A 19,748-nucleotide genomic window follows, 5' to 3' on the forward strand; every position below is an offset into this window, starting at 1 on the left:
GTCCTCCCAATGTATTTCTCCTATAAAATAGGAGATTTGGGGCTCAATGGGATCAAGCGAAGAATTAACACAGCTGTAGAAAATATGCATCCAACAAATTCTACTTTAGGGTAGAAGCTTGAGTTCTCCCAACACATTTCCCCTATAAAATTGGAGATTTGGGGCTCAATGGGATCAAGCTATGGAAGAAGTGCACCCAATGAAGTCCACAACAGGAGTAGACATTGAGTCCTCCCAACACATTTCCCCTATAAAATGGATGATTTGGGACTCCATGGGATCAAGCTATGGAAGAAGTACACCCAATGAAGTCCTCAACTAGGGTAGATATTGAATACCTCCCTATATATTTCCCCTATATAATGGATGATTTGGGATTCAATGGGATTAAGGGGAGGACCAACCCAGCTATGGGATAGGTGCACCCAATGAAGTCCACAACTAGGGTAGAAATTGAGTCCTCCCAATGCATTTCCTTTAAAAACTGAGGAATTTGGAGCTCAATGGGATCAAGAGAAGTACCAACCCAGCTGTGGAATAGGTGCATCCAATGAAATCCTCAATTAGGGTGGAGATTGAGTCCTCCCAATGAGCTGGTCATAGACCGTAATAAAGTGAACTTGAACGTGAGTCCTCCCAATGTATTTCTCCTATACATTGGAAGATTTGGGGCTCAATGGGATCAAGGGAAGGGCCAACCCAATTGCGGAATAGGTGCATCCAATGAAGTCCTCAACTAAGGTAGAAGTTGAGTCCTCCCAATGTATTTCTCCTATACAATTGGAGATTTGGGGCTCAATGGGATCAAGGGAAGGGCCAACCCAACTTTGGAATAGGTGCATCCAATGAAGTCCACAACTAGGGTAGAAGTTGAGTTCTCCCAATGTATTTCTCCTATACAATTGGAGATTTGGGGCTCAATGGGATCAAGGGAAGGGCCAACCCAACTTTGGAATAGGTGCATCCAATGAAGTCCACAACTAGGGTAGAAGTTGAGTTCTCCCAATGTATTTCTCCTATACAATTGGAGATTTGGGGCTCAATGGGATCAAGGGAAGGCCCAAGCCAGCTATAGGGAAGGTGCATCCAATGAAGTCTACAACTGGGGTAGAAGTTGAGTCCTCCCAATGTACACTCCTATACAGTGGGAGATTGGGACTTAGTGGGATCAAGGGAAGGGACAACACAGCTGTGGAAAAGATGCACCCAATGGACTCTACATTAGGGTAGAAGCTGAGTTCTCCCAACATTCATCCTCTTCAAAAATGGGAGATTTGGGCTCAATGGGATCAAGCTATGGAAAAGGTGCATCTAATGAAGTCCACAACTAGGGTAGAAGTTGAGTTCTCCCAACGTATTTATCTTATAAAATGGCAAACCTAGAACCAGAGAAGGCTGCTATGGAAGCTCCTTGCCTTTGCACAGATGGGAAGATGAGTGGGAGATATGTTTTTGGAAAAGCAAACTGGGGATGGATGGTTTCACCTCCGTCATGGTGTTGAGTCAGTGCAAGGTGCCATCTGCAACCTGGCACATCCATCCTCCAGGAATTTTGCTGGCGCAAGGAGTGGGCAAAGGGAATCATTCCAAACTTGTCTGTGAAGTGCCAAGTTCTCCCTCCCACTTTGTCCCAGGGACAAAAATATCTAAATAATATATATCATAGAGCTGGAAGCTATTTTTTAAGAAGAGATAATGCAATGAGAAGCTGATGCCATCCACAACGCAGTGTTGTCCCATTAATGTTCAGGTGTGGACGATGTTGGTGTGTTCTTCAAGTTGTTACTTTTCCAAAAATTTTGTCCAAAAGATCAACATTTCCAAACTCCGGTCATTACATTCGTTCGTTCATCTCTCCCCCCCACCCCCCCACCCCAAAAAAAAACTATGGACAAAGTAGCAGAAATACTGGGAAGCACTTTTCCATTGGTTTCGCACAATAGTTCTTCAGAAAATCATAGTTCACAAAACAAGGACTTGAAGAGAGTGTCTTATTTAATTCTGGAGGAACAGTTTTGGGAAGAGAGAAGTATCATTGTTCATCAGGAGGAGAAAAGGGGAGCAAACCATTTTGATCCAGGATATCCACAGGTTCCTCCCTCCTTATCCACAGGTTCTGCATCCATGGATTCAACTATCCATGGCTTGCCATTTTATATAAGGAACACAGTTTTACCACATCCATAGATTGCCATATTTTAGTAGTAGTAGTAGTAGTAGTAGTAGTACTGTAAGAGCTGTTCAGCAGTGGAACTCTCTGCCCCGGAGTGTGGTGGAGGCTCCTTCTTTGAAAGCTTTTAAACAGAGGCTGGATGGCCATCTGTCAGGGGTGATTTGAATGCAATATTCCTGCTTCTTGGCAGAAAGGGGTTGGACTGGATGGCCCATGAGGTCTCTTTCAACTCTTTGATTCTATGAGTAGCAGTGGTAATATTTATTAGGATTGTGCTTTCTCGGTAAACCTTGCCCTGTTTCTGTCCCAGCTTTCATGGGGGCCCTGATCAGTTTTTTGGAAGCTTCCCTGAATTGGGAGGATAGATATTTGTTTTTTGTGTGGGCCCAGGGTCTTGGTGGTGACCAGGGGAGCTTTTGCACAATTAAAACTTGTGGACCAGCTGCGCCCGTACCTTGGGAAGCCAGACTTGGCTATGGTAGTACACACCAGAGTGCCCAAGTCAAGGGAAGCAACAGCCCACTATATTTTGCACTACTCATACTTCAGTTGATTTCGGTTGAACATGAGGAAGAACTTCCTTTGAGAGCCGTTCAGCAGTGGAACTCTCTGCCCCGGAGTGTGGTGGAGGCTTCTTCTTTGGAAGCTTTTAAACAGAGGCTGGATGGCCATCTGTCAGGGGTGATTTGAATGCAATATTCCTGCTTCTTGGCAGGGGGTTGGACTGGATGGCCCAGGAGGTCTCTTCCAACTCTTTGATTCTATCATTCTGCCATTCATCTACCAGACCCAATTCAAGGTGCAGATTCTTACCTTCAAAGCCCTGAACTGTTTGGGACCCGCCTACCTGCGTGACCGCATCTCTGTATATGAACCCACACGATCCCTTTGATCATCCGGAGAGGCCCTGCTCTCGGTACCACCAGCTTCACAGGTGCGATTGGTGGGGACGAGAGAGAGGGCCTTTCCAGTGGTGGCCCCTTGACTCTGAAACTCACTCCCTAAGGACATCAGGCAGGCCCCAACTCTGGCAGTCTTCAGGAGGAGCTTGAAGACGTGGTTGTTCCAGGGTGCCTTCCCGGAATAATGATCCTATAGCACTTTGTCCCTCCAAAGCACTTTATACTTTTAGGTCTGCTCGTATGTCTTCCACAAACGCCACTATCACCTTTTCGTCCATGCCTCAGCACTATTTCCAATTTTAATTTTTACATTTGGCCTTCCCACAGTTTTAATTGTAGGTTGTCTTATTGATAGTGTTATATGTTATCGTCTATGTTTTATTTTTAATTGCTTGTATTGTTGTGATTATTGCATGTATTGTTGTGTTTGGGCTCGGCCTTATGTAAGCCGCACCGAGTCCCTTGGGGAGATGGTAGCGGGGTATAAATAAATTATTATTATTATTATTATTATTATTATTATTATTCTATGAAATTTGAGTAGATCAATAGGTACCGCTCCAGCGGGAAGTCAATGGTGTTCCATGCAGTCTTGCCAGCCACATGACCTAGGAGGTGTCTATGGACAAGGCCAGTTCTTCGGCTTAGAAACAGAGATGAGCACCAAGCCCCAGAGTTGGATACGATTGTACTTAATATCAGGGAAAACCTTTACCTTACATTTGATATAACACTTAGCTTCAGTCTAAGAACTAGGGTAAAACCATCCATCTATGCACCTGTTATCATATTTAACTTAAAACTATCCATCTATATGACTAGGTCACACACTCAGAAAAAGATATAATGGAGCCAAGTGATGCTCTGCTGAAATTGTTGCCCAATTTATTTTCTAACGAAATAGCCTTTGCAATGCAGAGAGAGAGAGAGAGAGAAATCACAAAGTGGTCCTCTTCTCTATTTTCATCACATGCCAATTTATGCTGATGATGCATGTATGAAAAACAACCCAGGAGAAGCTTTGGGGACCTGAGCTTGTCTCGGCACCAAATTGGCTCAATTACCAACTGCGTTCAGAGCCCGGGTTGGGCGGAAAGTGGAAATGAACACCCCTGGCGCATGTGGCATTACGTGGTGGGTGGGCAGAAGCGAGCCAAGGCAGGCAGGCATAAATAGCCAGGTGGACCGGGCTGGTGCCAGATGCAAACGTCCGGAGGCAGGAGTCGGAAAGCAGAGCTGCGAGACCATCACCACCATCACCACCATGACTCCAGCATCCATCCCAGTCTTCCTCTTTTGCCTGTTTGCCTTCTCTTCCGCCTGCTACATCCAGAACTGCCCTCGAGGAGGAAAGAGGGCCTATCCGGACACCGAGATCCGACAGGTAACACTGAAGGAGAGAGAAAGAAAGAGAATGCATGGAAAAAGAGAGAAAATGCTGCCTTTAATTCCTTTCATCTTCCAGGTTTTTGGTTTGTTGTGTGCCTTTCAGAAGTCCTGAGGCAGGCATGGGCAAACTTTGGCCCTCCGGGTGTTTTGGACTTCAACTTCTACAATTCCTAACAGCCGGTAGGCTGTTAGGAATTGTAGGAGTTGAAGTCCAAAACACCCGGAGGGCCAAAGTTTGCCCATGCCTGCCCTAAGGTCACCCTATTGCAAGGTTTTCTTTGCAGAATTTTTCAGAGGAGGCTTGCAATTCCCATCCTCTGAGGCTGAGAGAGTGTGACTTGCACAGCAGGGGTTTGGATCCTGGTTTCCTAGCTTTGGATATTAGACTCACTCCAAAAACCAGGATCTGATTCCCCGCTCGGCCATGGAAACCCACTGAGTGTCCTTGCACAAGTTACACTCTCTCAACCTCAGTAAATCCCACACTAGATTTGCCTTAGGGTTGGCATCAATTGCAAGGCACACAACAACTATAAATGTAAATTGCCTTTTATCTGAATTGTTCTAATAGCTGTAACTAGTACATGGATGAGCTCCCTCTATCAGCTCCAGCTCCTTATGCAGGAACATGAGAGAAGCCTCCCACAAGGATGATAAAACATCAAAACATCCAGGTGTCCTTGCAGACGGCCAGTTCTCTCACACCAGAAGCGACTTGCAGTTTCCCAAGCCACTCCTGACATGACAAAAAAAAACCCACTAGTTTAATTCTATGTTAATATTTAATTTTTTCATGTTTTTAATTGCATTGCTTTTTAGGTTGTGGGCAGCTTTGGGTCCCTGCTTTAGAGGAACAAATGCAGATGCATAAATATAAATATAACAACAACAACAGTCCTAACCCAATGCGCAAATCACTACATTAAGCTGGGTCATCAGTTGTTGTTGTTGTTGTTATATTTATATTTATGCATCTGCATTTGTTCCTCTAAAGTCCAACAACAACAACAACAACAGTCCTAACCCAATACGCAAATCACTAAATTATGCTGGGTCATCTGTTGTTGTTGTTGTTGTTATGTGCCTTCTAATCATTTCCATTCTTTGATGAATATATAAAAAGTTGGATTATTTTCCAAGTCTTCAGTCTGTTGTTGTGTGCGTCTTGGCAAGATTTGTTCAGAAGAGGTTCACCATTTTCTTCCTCTGAGGGTGAGAGTGTGTGACCTGCCCAAGGCTCACCCAGTGGGTTTCAATGGCTGAGTGGGAATTCAAACCTTGGTCTCCAAAGCCAAAGTCCAATTGTTCAAACTACTGCACCATGCTGGCTGTTAACACTATGTATGTTTATGTACGTAACACGACTTTTGTTCCTAGGTTATAAATGTCATTTCCTAAAGTTTGTGTTTGTTTTTGTGGGTGAGACATCCTGCAGCACACTGATTACAGTACCTTTGGACACTGAGTACCATAATAATAATAATAATAATAATAATAATAATAATAATAATAATAATAATATATTTATACCCCGCCACCATCTCCCCAAGGGGACTCGGAGTGGCTTACATGAGGCCAAGCCCGACAACACATCAATAAAACAAAAAACAAAAATACAATTAATATAACTCACATATAAACAGTAACACGCAAGGATTTAAAAAAACCTTTATTTCCATTTTGCCTCTGCAAAATGGGTATAATGAAACTCTATCTCATTATACGTGAGTCCGCTCTAAGTTCTAGTCCAAACATTAATGGAGCTGTATTGTCGAAGGCTTTCATGGCCGGAATCACTGGGTTGTTGTAGGTTTTTCCGGGCTATATGGCCATGTTCTAGAGGCATTCTCTCCTGACGTTTCGCCTGCATCTATGGCAAGCATCCTCAGAGGTAGTGAGGTCTGTTGGAACTAGGAAAAGGGGTTTATATATCTGTGGAATGACCAGGGTGGGACAAAGGACTCTTGTCTGCTGGAGCTAGGTGTGAATGTTTCAATTGACCACCTTGATTAGCATATAATGGCCTGACGGTGCCTGGAGCAAACTTTTGTTGAGAGGTGATTAGATGAGAACCAGATTTTGTTCATTTTGTTCATCTGGCTACCAGTATTAAAAAACTCTAAAATTACAACAGCACAACAACAGAGAGGAAACAAACAAGGACATCTAATGGCCATATATCCCCAAAAAACCCTACAATAACCCATTAATTGAGCTATCTCAAGTGTTCCACCCTAAATGAGACCAGCAGCTTGGATAGCACCTCTTTATAGTTTGGACAAAACCCAAAGTGGACCCATTATTGACACTCCTGGTCCAAACAAGTCTTTGGACATTCAGCATGATCAGTTGAGTCACCTTTAGCAGCCATGACAATTTTGTGGAACCTCCATGTTCCATGGCAGTAGACCTGTTGATTGTGAGAAAAGTGTTATGAACTTTTCTGTTGTATCTGGTTATTAAGGGGATCTTGCAACTCTCCCGACAGTGGTAGGCTACAACTCCCCTCATTTCTGAACTCCATCCTAAAATCCAACAGCATCTGACATCCTATTTCTATGCAGATGGATGCCTTTTACTCCCACACTTGGCTGTCATTCAAAGCATTGTGCATGCAAATCATGCTGACTGAGCCAATGATGGTGGAAGTCCCCAAATTAGAGGGGCAATTAATGCACTACAGGCGTCAATTCTGGATATTCAGGAGCTCTCCAAAGTCCTGAATCCTCTTCAGAAATAGATTCAGCACTTTGGAGAGCTCAGTGTAGTAAACCTGACACAGATTTGCCATCTCACTGATATGGGACCAGCCATGGGTCTTAGCAAGTATTGAATGACTATGTGTGTATGTGCCTCCAAATCCATTTATGACAACCTAGTGAATTTTATTATTATTTATTTATTTCAAATATTTGTACCCCACCCTTCTCTACCCCCGAAGGGTTTTCTTAAGCAGGGCGTAGTCAGGAGTGGTTTTGCAGTTCCTTCCTCTGAAACAGAGCTACAGGACCCAGTATCCCATCCAAATATTAACTAGGGCTGATCTTGCTTAGCTTCCAAGATCAGAAGGATGTTTAGAGTGCAGTGAACTAATTTGCGTGTGTATGTATGCATGCCTTCAAGTCATCTGTTGACTTACAACAATCCAATGAATTTTATAGGATTTCCTTAAGTATGGTTTCCTTAAGAAGGGTTTTGCAGTGGGTTGAACCACTGAGCTGCTGAGCTTGTTGACCGAAAGGTCGCAGGTTCGAATCTGGGGAGTGGGGTGAGCTTCCACTGTCAGCCCCAGCTTCTGCCAACCTTGCAGTTCAAAAACATGCAAATGGGAGTAGATCAATAGGTACCGCTTCTGCGGGAAGGTAACGGCATTCCATGCAGTCATGCCGGCCACATGACCTTGGAGGTGTCTATGGACAATGCCGGCTCTTTGGCTTAGAAATGGAGATGAGCTCCAAGCCCCAGAATGGACACCTAGCAGTTTGAAAACATGCAAATGTGAGTACCTTCCATCGGGAAGGTAATGGCGCTCCATGCAGTCATGCCGACCACATGACCTTGGAGGTGTCTATGGATAACGCCGGCTCTTTGGCTCAGAAATGGAGATGAGCTCCAACCCCCAGAATCGGACACCTAGCAGTTCGAAAATATGCAAAAGTGAATAGATCAATAGGTACCACTCTGGCGGGAAGGTAACGGCACTCCATGCAGTCATGCCGGCCACATGACTTTGTAGGTGTCTATGGACAACGCCAGCTCTTCGGCTTAGAAAAGGAGATGAGCTCCAACCCCCAGAATCGGACACCTAGCAGTTTGAAAATATGCAAAAGTGAGTGGATCAATAGGTACCGCTCTGGCGGGAAGGTAACGGCACTCCATGCAGTCATGCCAGCCACATGACCTTGGAGGTGTCTACGGCTCTTCGGCTTAGAAATGGAGATGAGCTCCAACCCCCAGAATCGGACACCTAGCAGTTCGAAAATATGCAAAAGTGAGTAGATCAATAGGTACCGCTCTGGCGGGAAGGTAACGGCACTCCATGCAGTCATGCCAGCCACATGACCTTGGAGGTGTCTATGGACAACGCCGGCTCTTCGGCTTAGAAATGGAGATGAGCACCAACCCCCAGAGTTGGACACGACTGGACTTAATGTCAAGGGACAACCTTTACCTTTAACCAAGATATAGTGTTGCCAATTCCTCTCTCCAAAATAAAGCCAGCAGCATTGGTGGCTTTCCATCCAAGTAACAACCGTGTTGAACATGCTTAGGTTCCAAAAACAGACTTCCTTTAGGTTGTTGCAAAAGCTTTCCAATGCTGTCATTCAATCTACTTCTCCCAACCGTGATGCTTAGTTTCCAAAAACAGACTTCCTTTAGGTTGTTGCAAAAGTTTTCCAATGCTGTCATTCAATCTACTTCTCATTCCCCCCCGCCCCCCTTTTAGTGTATCCCTTGTGGTCCTGGGAACAAAGGGAACTGCTTTGGCCCCAGCATCTGCTGCGGGGAAGAGATGGGCTGCTACTTTGGCACGGCCGAAACTCTGCGCTGCCTGGAAGAGAATTACCTGCCTTCTCCTTGTGAGGCTGGAGGGAAGCCGTGCAGCGCAGGCGGGAGATGCGCTGCGTCCGGCATTTGCTGCAATGATGGTAAGTAAGCAAAGAGGAGAATTCATGTATTTACTTAATTTGTACCCCATCTTTCCCTACAGTTAAGTCAGTTAACAAGGAGGCGAAAAGAGGATGCATGTTACTGGGCAAAAGTCCTGCATCATCAGATGTAACTAAGATGCTGGAGCTCCATCACTGTAGCTATATCTGTTGATGATGATAATGATAACAACAGAATCATAGAATCAAAGAGTTGGAAGAGACCTCATGGGCCATCCAGTCCAACCCCATTCTGCCAAGAAGCAGGACAATTGCATTCAAATCACCCCTGACAGATGGCCATCCAGCCTCTGTTTAAAAGCTTCCAAAGAAGGAGCCTCCACCACACTCCGGGGCAGAGAGTTCCACTGCTGAACGGCTCTCACAGTCAGGAAGTTCTTCCTCATGTTCAGATGGAATCTCCTTTCTTGTAGCTTGAAGCCATTGTTACTTGTCCTAATCTCCATGGAAGCAGTAAACAAGCTTGCTCCCTCCTCCCTGTGGCTTCCTCTCACATATTTATACATGGCTATCATATCTCCTCTCATCCTTCTCTTCTTCAGGCTAAACATGCCCAGATCCTTAAGCCGCTCCTCATAGGGCTTGTTCTCCAGACCCTTGATCATTTTAGTCGCCCTCCTCTGGACACATTCCAGCTTGCCAATATCTCTCTTGAATTGTGGTGCCCAGAATTGGACACAATATTCCAGGTGTGGTCTAACCAAAGTGGAATAGAGCATGGGGAGCATGACTTCCCTGGATCTAGACACTATGCTCCTATTGATGCAGGCCAAGATCCCATTGGCTTTTTTTGCCACCGCATCACATTGTTGGCTCATGTTTAACTTGTTATCCACGTGGACTCCAAAATCGTTTTCACACGTACTGCTCTCGAGCCAGGCATTGTCCCCCATTCTATATCTTTGCATTTCATTTTTTTCTGCCTAAGTAGAGTATGTAAGCTGCCTCAAGTCCCCTTTGAGGAGATGGTGGCAAGGTATAAATAAAGATTATTATTATTATTATTTATAATTTTCAGAAGCAGTTGCAGCACCTCAAATGAAGGCTTTGCTGCAAGTGCTTCTCCTGATGCTTTGGAACAGCCAGGAAAATATCCGGCGTCCATATCAACTTTGGTTGCGAAAATGTAGTTCAAAACCTAAGGTATTTGGGGATCATGCTGAAAATGTAGGTTTGGGAGTCATGTTCAGATAGTGTTATTTAATTATTTTATTTAAATGCTACTTTCATCCCAGAGTGGGACACAAAAGGGGTTTTAACACATGCAAACGTGTGTCCCAAAATTACAAGATTGTAGGCCTGGTTTACAATTTCATCACCACTACCACCACCATCATCATCTCTATCCCACTTCCAACAGACCCAAAGCTGCTAACACTGCAAACAATATAACATACTAGCCGTCCCCTGCCACGCGTTGCTGTGGCCCAGTCTGTTGATCTGGAAAATAAAGTAATGAGAAAGTGTTTGTTTCTAATATATATGTAATTTCTTTATGATTTTGGGTAAACAGTATTTCTTGCTGTTTCTTTGTCAGTGTTGATGAGGAGAGTGTCTGGTTTGCCCACTCCGGAACATGCAACATACAATCAGGGACATCTAATCACCTCTCAACAAAAGATTGCTCCAGGAACTTCCAGGCTATCAAATGCTAATCAAGGTGATTAGCATTCACACCTAGCTCCAGTAGACAAGAGTCCTTTGTCCCACCCTGGTCTTTCCACAGATATATAAACCCATTTTCCTAGTTCCAACAGACCACACTACCTCGCTTGCCATAGATGCAGGCGAAAAGTCAGGAGAGAATGCCTCTAAAACATGGCCATATAGCCCGAAAAAAACCTACAACAACCCTATAATTGTTCTTCTTCCAGGGTCCCTTTCAAATCTATGATACTATATCTCTCTGTGTGTGAATCATATCTATCTATATCTATGGCTGGATGGCTCTTTGTCAAGAGAGCTTTGATTATGTTTTCTTGCCCTAGTGAAGGGAGTTGCACTGGATGGCCTTAAGTATTTTCTGTTGGTCATGGGGGTTCAGTGTGGGAAGTTTGCCCCAATTCTGTCGTTAAAACAACAACAACAACAACAACAACAACAGTTCCATCTATTCTTTTAGCTGCCCTGAATCCGTACGGGGAGATGGGGTGGAATAGAAATAAAGTTTTGTTGTTGTTGTTGTTGTTGTTGTTGCTGTTGTTCTCCTACTGCCTTCCAATTAACTAAGCCTTATCCACTTTCCCCCCAGTTAGTCATATTATGTCATGATATGGCCATAGTATAATAGCCTGGATGTAGTAATCTTGGCTTCTGAGAAGAGAAACCTTTTGAAATGAGAAACCAAATTGGGAGGGATAGCCAATAGTCCAGAGGACAGGAGCAGGATTCAAAACGATCTTGACAGATTAGAGAGATGATTGGCCAAAACTAACAAAATGAAGTTCAACAGTGACAAATGCAAGATACTCCACTTTGGCAGAAAAAAATGAAATGCAAGGATACAGAATGGGGGACGCCTGGCTCGAGAGCAGTACGTGTGAAAAAGATCTTGGAGTCCTCATGGACAACAAGTTAAACATGAGCCAACAATGTGATGTGGGGGCAAAAAAAGCCAATGGGATTTTGGCCTGCCTCAATAGGAGCATAGTGTCTAGATCTAAGTAAGTAATGCTACCCCTCTATTCTGCTTTGGTTAGACCACATCTGGAATATTGTGTCCAATTCTGGGCACCACAATTCAAGAGAGATATTGACAAGCTGGAATGTGTCCAGAGGAGGGCGACTAAAATGATCAAGGGTCTGGAGAACAAGCCCTATGAGGAGCGACTTAGGGAACTGGACATGTTTAGCCTGAAGAAGAGAAGGCTGAGAGGAGATATGATAGCCATGTATAAATCTGTGGGAGGAAGCCACAGGGAGGAGGGAGCAAGCTTGTTTACTGCTTCCATGGAGACTAGGACGCGGAACAATGGCTTCAAACTACAAGAGAGGAGATTCCATCTGAACATGAGGAAGAACTTCCTGACTGTGAGAGCCATTCAGCAGTGGAACTCTCTGCCCCGGAGTGTGGTAGAGGCTCCTTCTTTGGAAGCTTTTAAGCAGAGGCTGGATGGCCATTTGTCAGGGGTGATTTGAATGCAATATTCCTGCTTCTTGGCAGAGGGTTGGACTGGATGGCCCATGAGGTCTCTTCCAACTCTTTGATTCTATGATTCTATGAGTCATTTGTGTATGGACGACACCAAGAGGTACCAACCCAAAGGGACTGCCATCTGATCCATTTTGTTACCTTCTACCCATCCCATGAACATAGCCTTGCTTTGGTTTCTTCCTTCTCCAGAGAGCTGCACCGCGGATGCCGCTTGCGTGGACGAAGATGGCGGAAGAAGCCGGGCATCCTCCGAAAAGAACCTGACCGTGATGGACAGTTCGGCTGGAGACCTGCTCCTCAAGCTGATGCACATGGCCAACGCCAACAAGCCACAGGGCAAGCAGTCGTTCTAACGAGGACAGGAATACGGGGCCATTTGGAAGGCCAGCTATAGCCCTCCCGTGTTGCCCTCTGGAAAAGAAACAGAAAGAAAGTAACCATTTGTGACTAAAATGTAAATACACAGCAAATAATAAAAAAGTCTTTTATGGCATCATAAGGTGAGATCTGTTCTTGAGCAAAAGCTTGACCTTGGGAGCAATTACGTTGTAGAATGGATGCAGTGTGATCCCATTTTAGCTGCCTTGGCTCATTGCACTGGAATCTCGCTCTTCTGTGCCAAAGAATGAATACAAATCCCAGGATACCCTAGCATTGATCCATAGCTGTGAAAGTGGCACCAAACTGCATTCATCCTAGTGTAGATGCACAACAGGAGACCCAAATGGAGAGGTGGCCAACAATACAACAGACTCTACCCAGCTGAGAAATATTTCAGACGTATTGTCGAAGGCTTTCATGGCCGGAATCACTGGGTTGTTGTAGGTTTTTTCGGGCTATATGACCATGGTCTATAGGCATTCTCTCCTGACGTTTCGCCTGCATCTATGGCAAGCATCCTCAGAGGTAGTGAGGTCTGTTGGAACTAGGAAAAAATGGTTTTTTATATCTGTGGAATGACCAGAGTGGGACAAAGGACTCTTGTCTGCTGGAGCTAGGTGTGAATGCTTCAACTGACCACCCTGATTAGCATATAATCTGGCTACCAGTATTAGAAAAACTCTAAAATTACAACAGCACAACAACAGAGAGGAAACAAACAAGGACATCTAATCACCTCTCAACAAAAGTTTGCTCCAGGCACTGTCAGGCCATTATATGCTAATCAAGGTAGTCAGTTGAAACATTCACATCTAGCTCCAGCAGACAAGAGTCCTTTGTCCCACCCTGGTCATTCCACAGATATATAAACCCTTTGTCCTAGTTCCAACAGACCTCACTACCTCTGAGGATGCTTGCCATAGATGCAGGCAAAACGTCAGGGAGAATGCCTCTAGACCATAGCCATATAGCCCGAAAAAAACCTACAACAACCCAATATTTCAGACCTTTGTTGAAGGGTTCAGCCTCCCACAAAGCCAACTGAATGGAAAGCAGCTTTAAAATTCAAACAAGAGCACAATGCTATCATCTCATGGGGGGGGGGGGGGGGGGGTTTAGACATTAGGTATCGGAAAAATTGGACCTATCCAAAATTCTCAGAAAAATCCATCCTCCAAGTGCTGCTTTAGATGTTATCCCACAAGCTTACTTACTTAGGCGATCCCTCATAGCCCGAGGATGATGGTCCTCCAAGTGCGGTGTCCTGGCGATGGGTACGTAGGTGACTTTGGAGCCCTATTCTTGATCCGCATGTTCTCCCGCAGTGAGGACAACAGTTTCCAAGTGGAAGGCGATCCTGGTCAGGGTTGGCTTGACATGCCTTCCTCTTGACACGTTTTTCCCTTTTGCCCTCCATTCGTGCCTCTTCAAATTCTGCAGCACTGCTGGTCACAGCTGACCTCCAGTTAGAACGCTCAAGGGACAGGGCTTCCCAGTTCTCTGTGTCTATGCCACAGTTTTTAAGGTTGGCTTTAGCCAAGCCAAGCCAATCCCACAAGCACACAGCTGGGATCCTACTTTAAAGAGATGGAATATAACTGTACACTCATGAAAATAAACATTATCTCAGTATGGCATAAATATTCATATGTGGGGATATGTCGCACCAGCACTATGCAAACACCAAACAGAATAGCACAGGCATGAGCAAACTTCGGCCCTTCCTCCAAGTGTTTTGGAATTCAATTCCCAGAATTCCTAACAGCCTATCTGGCATTAGGAATTCTGGGAGTTGAAGTCCAAAACACCTGGAAGGCAGCATTCTGGGAATTGAAGTCTAAAACACCTGGCATAGCAGCATTGCACCACACATTCAATGACTGGATGCTGTTGTGTAAATGTAAACACAACACAATGTGCATAAACACAATGTACATTGGGTTGTTGTAGGTTTTTTCGGGCTATACGGTCATGGTCTAGAGGCATTCTCTCCTGATGTTTCGCCTGCATCTATGGCAAGCATCCTCAGAGGTAGTGAGGATCTGAGGCATCTGAGGATACTTGCCATAGATGCAGGCGAAATGTCAGGAGAGAATGCCTCTAGACCATGGCCATATAGCCTGAAAAAACCTACAACAACCCAGTGATTCCGGCCATGAAAGCCTTCGACAATACAATGTACATTGCTGTATGTGAAACTCTGCTTCAGTTGTTGTCAGCAGAACATTTCTGTTGCGCTATGGCCAATTCATATTTAGCACTACTTACACATACATGTGTCATGAACACAATGCCAACCACAGAGTTGTATGACAACTGGGGTTATGTGACATGGAGTTATATGACAACGGTGCATTTCTGAATTGCAACACTGCTCTACTGAACGGGTAGACAAAGGTGAAATTCACGAACTATGAAATGCATATCTGTGTGTGCAATGCACAGCATAAATTTGCATGCAATGCGCAATGGCACCACATACACAATAGCAATGCTTAGGCAGCCTTCAACTGAATATAGACTTTGACCTGATGTAGACAAACTACTTCTGCAGAGGAAGTTAATGTTGGAAAATGTGAGAGATTGCAGTGGACCTCTCAAGCAGAGTAAGTAATCGGTAAGGCAGAAGCTGAACAATAAATCACAACACAAAGGTCAAGGGAAAAAGAAATTAGCTTAGGATTCTTTGAATATGTGTGTGTGTGTGTGTGTGTGTGTTTGTGTATGTGTGTGTGTGTGTGACTTTATTTACAAGGCATACCCATAATCAAGGACATCGTCTAATGGAAAAAGAGAGGGAAGAAGAAATGGCTGCAGGAAATGAGTAGTAGGAATGCTAAAGCCTACAAAAGGGGAAGTCATCAAACATGGAAACTACGAGTACTCAGTGATTTGTCCTTTTCCGTGCTTCTGCCTTGAAGTTTTGGAAAAGCAGTGGATCATAGAACCATAGCACGATACAAAGAGAACCTTGGAAACGTTTCCTTTTTACAACTTCCAGAACTCCTCAACCAGGATTGTTATTGGACTTGCAATTTACTCATTCATTCATACATACATGGCTACTTTTCCAAGTTCTGGAAACAAACCCTTAAGAGTCAAGTTGAGCAATTGGTGGCCTCTAAATGTTGCCAAGCTCCAGCTCCCATTATTCCTAACCTGCAAACCTGGAGAGGAATGATGGGAGTTGGAGCCTAACAATATAAGCAGAGCCACCGTATTCATGCCCCCTTTCCCAACGTTTGACCCAATCTTTCTTTATTTTATGGAGACCCCAATGGCACAGCGGGTTAAACCACTGAGCTGATGAACTTGCTGACCGAAAGGTCAGTGGTTTGAAATCCAGGGACCGGGGTGAGCTCTTGCTGTTATCCCCAGCTTCTGCCAACCTAGCAGCTCAAAAACATGCAAATATGAGTAGATCAATAGGTACCGTTTTGGCGGGAAGGTAACGGCGGTTTGAATCCGGGGAGCAGGGTGAGCTCTTGCTGTTATCCCTAGCTTCTGCCAACCTAGCAGTTCAAAACATGCAAATATGAGTAGATCAATAGGTACCGCTTTGGTGGGAAGGTAACGGCGGTTTGAATCCAGGGAGCGGGGTGAGCTCTTGCTGTTATCCCCAGCTTCTGCCAACCTAGCAGTTCAAAAACACGCGAATATGAGTAGATCAATAGGTACCGCTTTGGCGGGAAGGTAACGGCGCTCTATGTAATCATGCCGGCCACATGACTTTGGAGATGTCTACGGACAACACCAGCTCTTGGGCTTAGAAATAGAGATGAGCACCATTCCCAGAGTCGGACATGACTAGACTTAATGTCAACTACCTTTACTGTCTTTGGGTTGTTGTAGGCTTTTCGGGCTGTGTGGCCATGTTCTAGAAGCATTCTTTCCTGACATTTTGCCTACACCTATAGCAAGCATCTTCAGAGGTTGTGAGGTCTCACAGCCTCTGAGGATGCTTGCCATAGATGCAGGCGAAACGTCAGGAGAGAATGCTTCTAGAACATAGCCATATAGCCCAAAAAATCTACAACAACCCAGTGATCCCAGCCATGAAATCCTTTGACAATACATTTCCTTTCTTTATTCTCCTTTGGGATAAGAATAAAAACATTCTGCCTGGTTTATGCTCTCCAGTGAAATAGCTCTTCCCGACCAGTAATTGTCCTAATGCAGTCGAAGAGATGAACCTCCTTCCTTACCAAACCACTGCCTTCAAGTCAAGGTTGTCCTGACCAGAATAATAGATTAGTTGGTGTCCGCCCCCCCCCCCCACCCTTTTATCTCTACTTCTTGGCTTCATTGAAGGAAGTCAGAGAAAAACAATGGCATTATTATCACTTCACACCAATTTCATTTCATTAGCCCAATTTGAAGTAATGTCAGTGCCATTGAAAGTTGTCAGAGAGAGGTCAAGAACTCCAGATTATATTTTCTGCTAAAAACTGCCTTGGGAGACACTGGCCAGGATTTCATTGGTATACGTTCCTCTGTAGAAGCAACTAGAGAACATCTAGATTAGTGTTTCTCAACCTTCCTAGTGCCGAGGCCCCTTAATACATTTTTGGTGGAGTTCAGAATACTCTTTGATTGTAGGTGAACTATAAATCCCAGCAACTACAACTGCCAAATGACAAAATCAATCCCACCCCAACCCCACTAGTATTCAAATTGGGACGTGTCAGGTATTTGTGCCGAATCTGGTCCAGTGAATGAAAATAAATCCTGCATATCAGATATTTACATCACGATTCAGAACAGTAGCAAAATGACAGTTATGAAGTGGCAATGAAAATAATTTTATGGTTCGGGGTCACCACAACATGAGGAACTGTATTAAGGGGTCGTGGCATTAGGAAGGTTGAGAAATACTGCCTTAGATAAAGCACTTGTTGTTGTTTATTTGTTTAGTCACTTCGTGACCTCCTGGACCAGCCCACACCAAAGCTCCCTGTTGGCTGGGGCCACCCCCAGCTCCTTCAGAGTCAAGCCTGTCACTTCAAGGATGCCATCCATCCATCTTGCCCTGGTTGGCCCCTCTTCCTTTTCCCTTCCATTTTTCCCAGCATCATTGTCTTCTCTAAGCTTTCCTGTCTCCTCATTATGTGGTCAAAGGACTTCATCTTTGCCTCTCAGCTCCTTCCCTCAGCAAGCGAGAGTCCAAAAGTGGCAGGCTCAAACCCAGAACCTCAACCAATGGCTGATACCAAATGAGAGACTCCCCCTGGCCACACAGAAGACTGGGCGACTTGGAAGGCGCTGAACAGACTGCGCTCTGGCACCACAAGATGCAGAGCCAACCACAAAGTGGAATCCACAACATGCGAGTGTGGAGAAGAGCAAACCACTGACCACCTGCTGCAATGCAACCTGAGCCCTACCACATGCACAATGGAGGACCTTCTTGCAGCAACACCAGAAGCACTCCAAGTGGCCAGATACTGGCCAAAAGATATTTAACCAAACTTGCAAATTTTGTATTTTGTCTGTTTGTTTGTTTGTTTTGTTCTGTTAGAAATGTAATACAATTGACTGGTTACCCTGATACGACAAATAAAATAAATCTCCTTCCCTCCAATGAGCAGTCAGACTTTATTTCTTGAAGTATGGACTGGTTGGATCTTCTCACGGTCCAAGGCACTCTCAGAACTTTCCTCCAACACCACAATTCAAAAGCATCTATCTTCCTTTGCTCAGCCTTTCCTATGGTCCAGCTCTCACATCCATAGGTGACTATGGGGAATACCATTGCTTTTACTATGTGGATTTTCGTTGCCAGTCTGATGTCTCTACTCTTCACTATTTTATCGAGATTGGACATTGCTCTCCTTCGAAGAAGTAAGCGACTCCTGATTTCCTGGCTGCTGTCTGCGTCTGCAGTCATATTTGCACCTAGGAATACAAACCTTTCACTGCCTCCACGTTTTCTCCCTCTATTTCTCAGTTGTCGATCAGTCCAGTTGCCAAAATTTTGGTTTCTTTAATGTTTAGCTGCAACCCAACTTTTGCTCTTTCTTCTTTCACCTTGATTAGAAGGCTCCTCAGCTCCTCCTCGCTTTCGGCCATCAAAGTGGTATTATCTGCACATTTAAGGTTGTTAATGTTTCTTCCAGCAATTTTCACCCAAGCCTTGCATTTCTCAAGCCCCACACATCGCATGATGTGTTCTGCATACAAGTTGAATAGGTTGGGGGAGAGTATATAACCCTGCCGTATGCCTTTCCCAATCTTGAACTAGTCTGTGGTCAGTTCTGACTGTTGCTACTCAGTCCTTATACAGATTCCTCAGGAGAGAGACAAGGTGGCTTGGTATCCCCAGAACATCAAGAATTTGCCACAGTTTATTACGATCTACACAGACAAAGGCTTTAGAATCGTCAATAAATAGATAAATAAATAATTAGTCAATAATAGATAAAGCATACAAAGATATTTTCAATTAATAAGTTCATCTACTCTTCTGTCACCTTTCAAACATACATAAAATAACACTGTTAAGAGATTTTTTAAAATAGAAAATAACACTTTCAAAGAGAAAATAACACTTTCAAAACAGGAACAGAAAACTGTTTCAAATTTTGTTACATAGTATAATCAATAATCAAATATATCTATGCCCTGGAAAGTAATACCTCTATCAAACCACTTTTGGCTTTCTTTCTTTTTTAATGATCTAAAAAAACTAAAATGATCAAGGGTCTGGAGAACAAGCCCTATGAGGAGCGGCTTAAGGAGCTGGGCATGTTTAGACTGAAGAAGAGAAGGCTGAGAGGAGACATTACAGCCATGTATAAATATGTGAGGGGAAGTCATAGGGAGAAGGGAGCAAGATTGTTTTCTGCTTCCCTGGAGACCAGGACGCAATGGAGCAATGGCTTCAAAGTACAAGAGAGGAGATTCCATCTGAACATTAGGAAGAACTTCCTGGCTGTGAGAGCCGTTCAGCAGTGGAACTCTCTGCCCCGGAGTGTGGTGGAGGCTCCTTCTTTGGAAGCTTTTAAACAGAGGCTGGATGGCCATCTGTCAGGGGTGATTTGAATGCAATATTCCTGCTTCTTGGCAGAATGGGGTTGGAC

General features: G+C 44.4%; 1 protein-coding gene across 1 annotated transcript; it reads left to right on the forward strand.

Annotated features, from left to right (window-relative positions):
- Positions 1 to 4,162: 4,162 nt before the first annotated feature.
- Positions 4,163 to 12,778, forward strand: LOC132777280 (vasotocin-neurophysin VT-like). The gene is made up of 3 exons (XM_067468359.1): positions 4,163 to 4,459; positions 8,912 to 9,113; positions 12,478 to 12,778. The coding sequence occupies exons 1-3, from the start codon at positions 4,178 to 4,180 to the stop codon at positions 12,639 to 12,641; spliced, it is 648 nt and encodes a 215-aa protein (XP_067324460.1). The 5' UTR covers positions 4,163 to 4,177; the 3' UTR covers positions 12,642 to 12,778.
- The last annotated feature ends 6,970 nt before the right edge of the window (positions 12,779 to 19,748 follow it).

This window comes from Anolis sagrei, chromosome 5 (assembly GCF_037176765.1).
Source record: "Anolis sagrei isolate rAnoSag1 chromosome 5, rAnoSag1.mat, whole genome shotgun sequence".
Classification (NCBI taxonomy): domain Eukaryota; kingdom Metazoa; phylum Chordata; class Lepidosauria; order Squamata; family Dactyloidae; genus Anolis; species Anolis sagrei.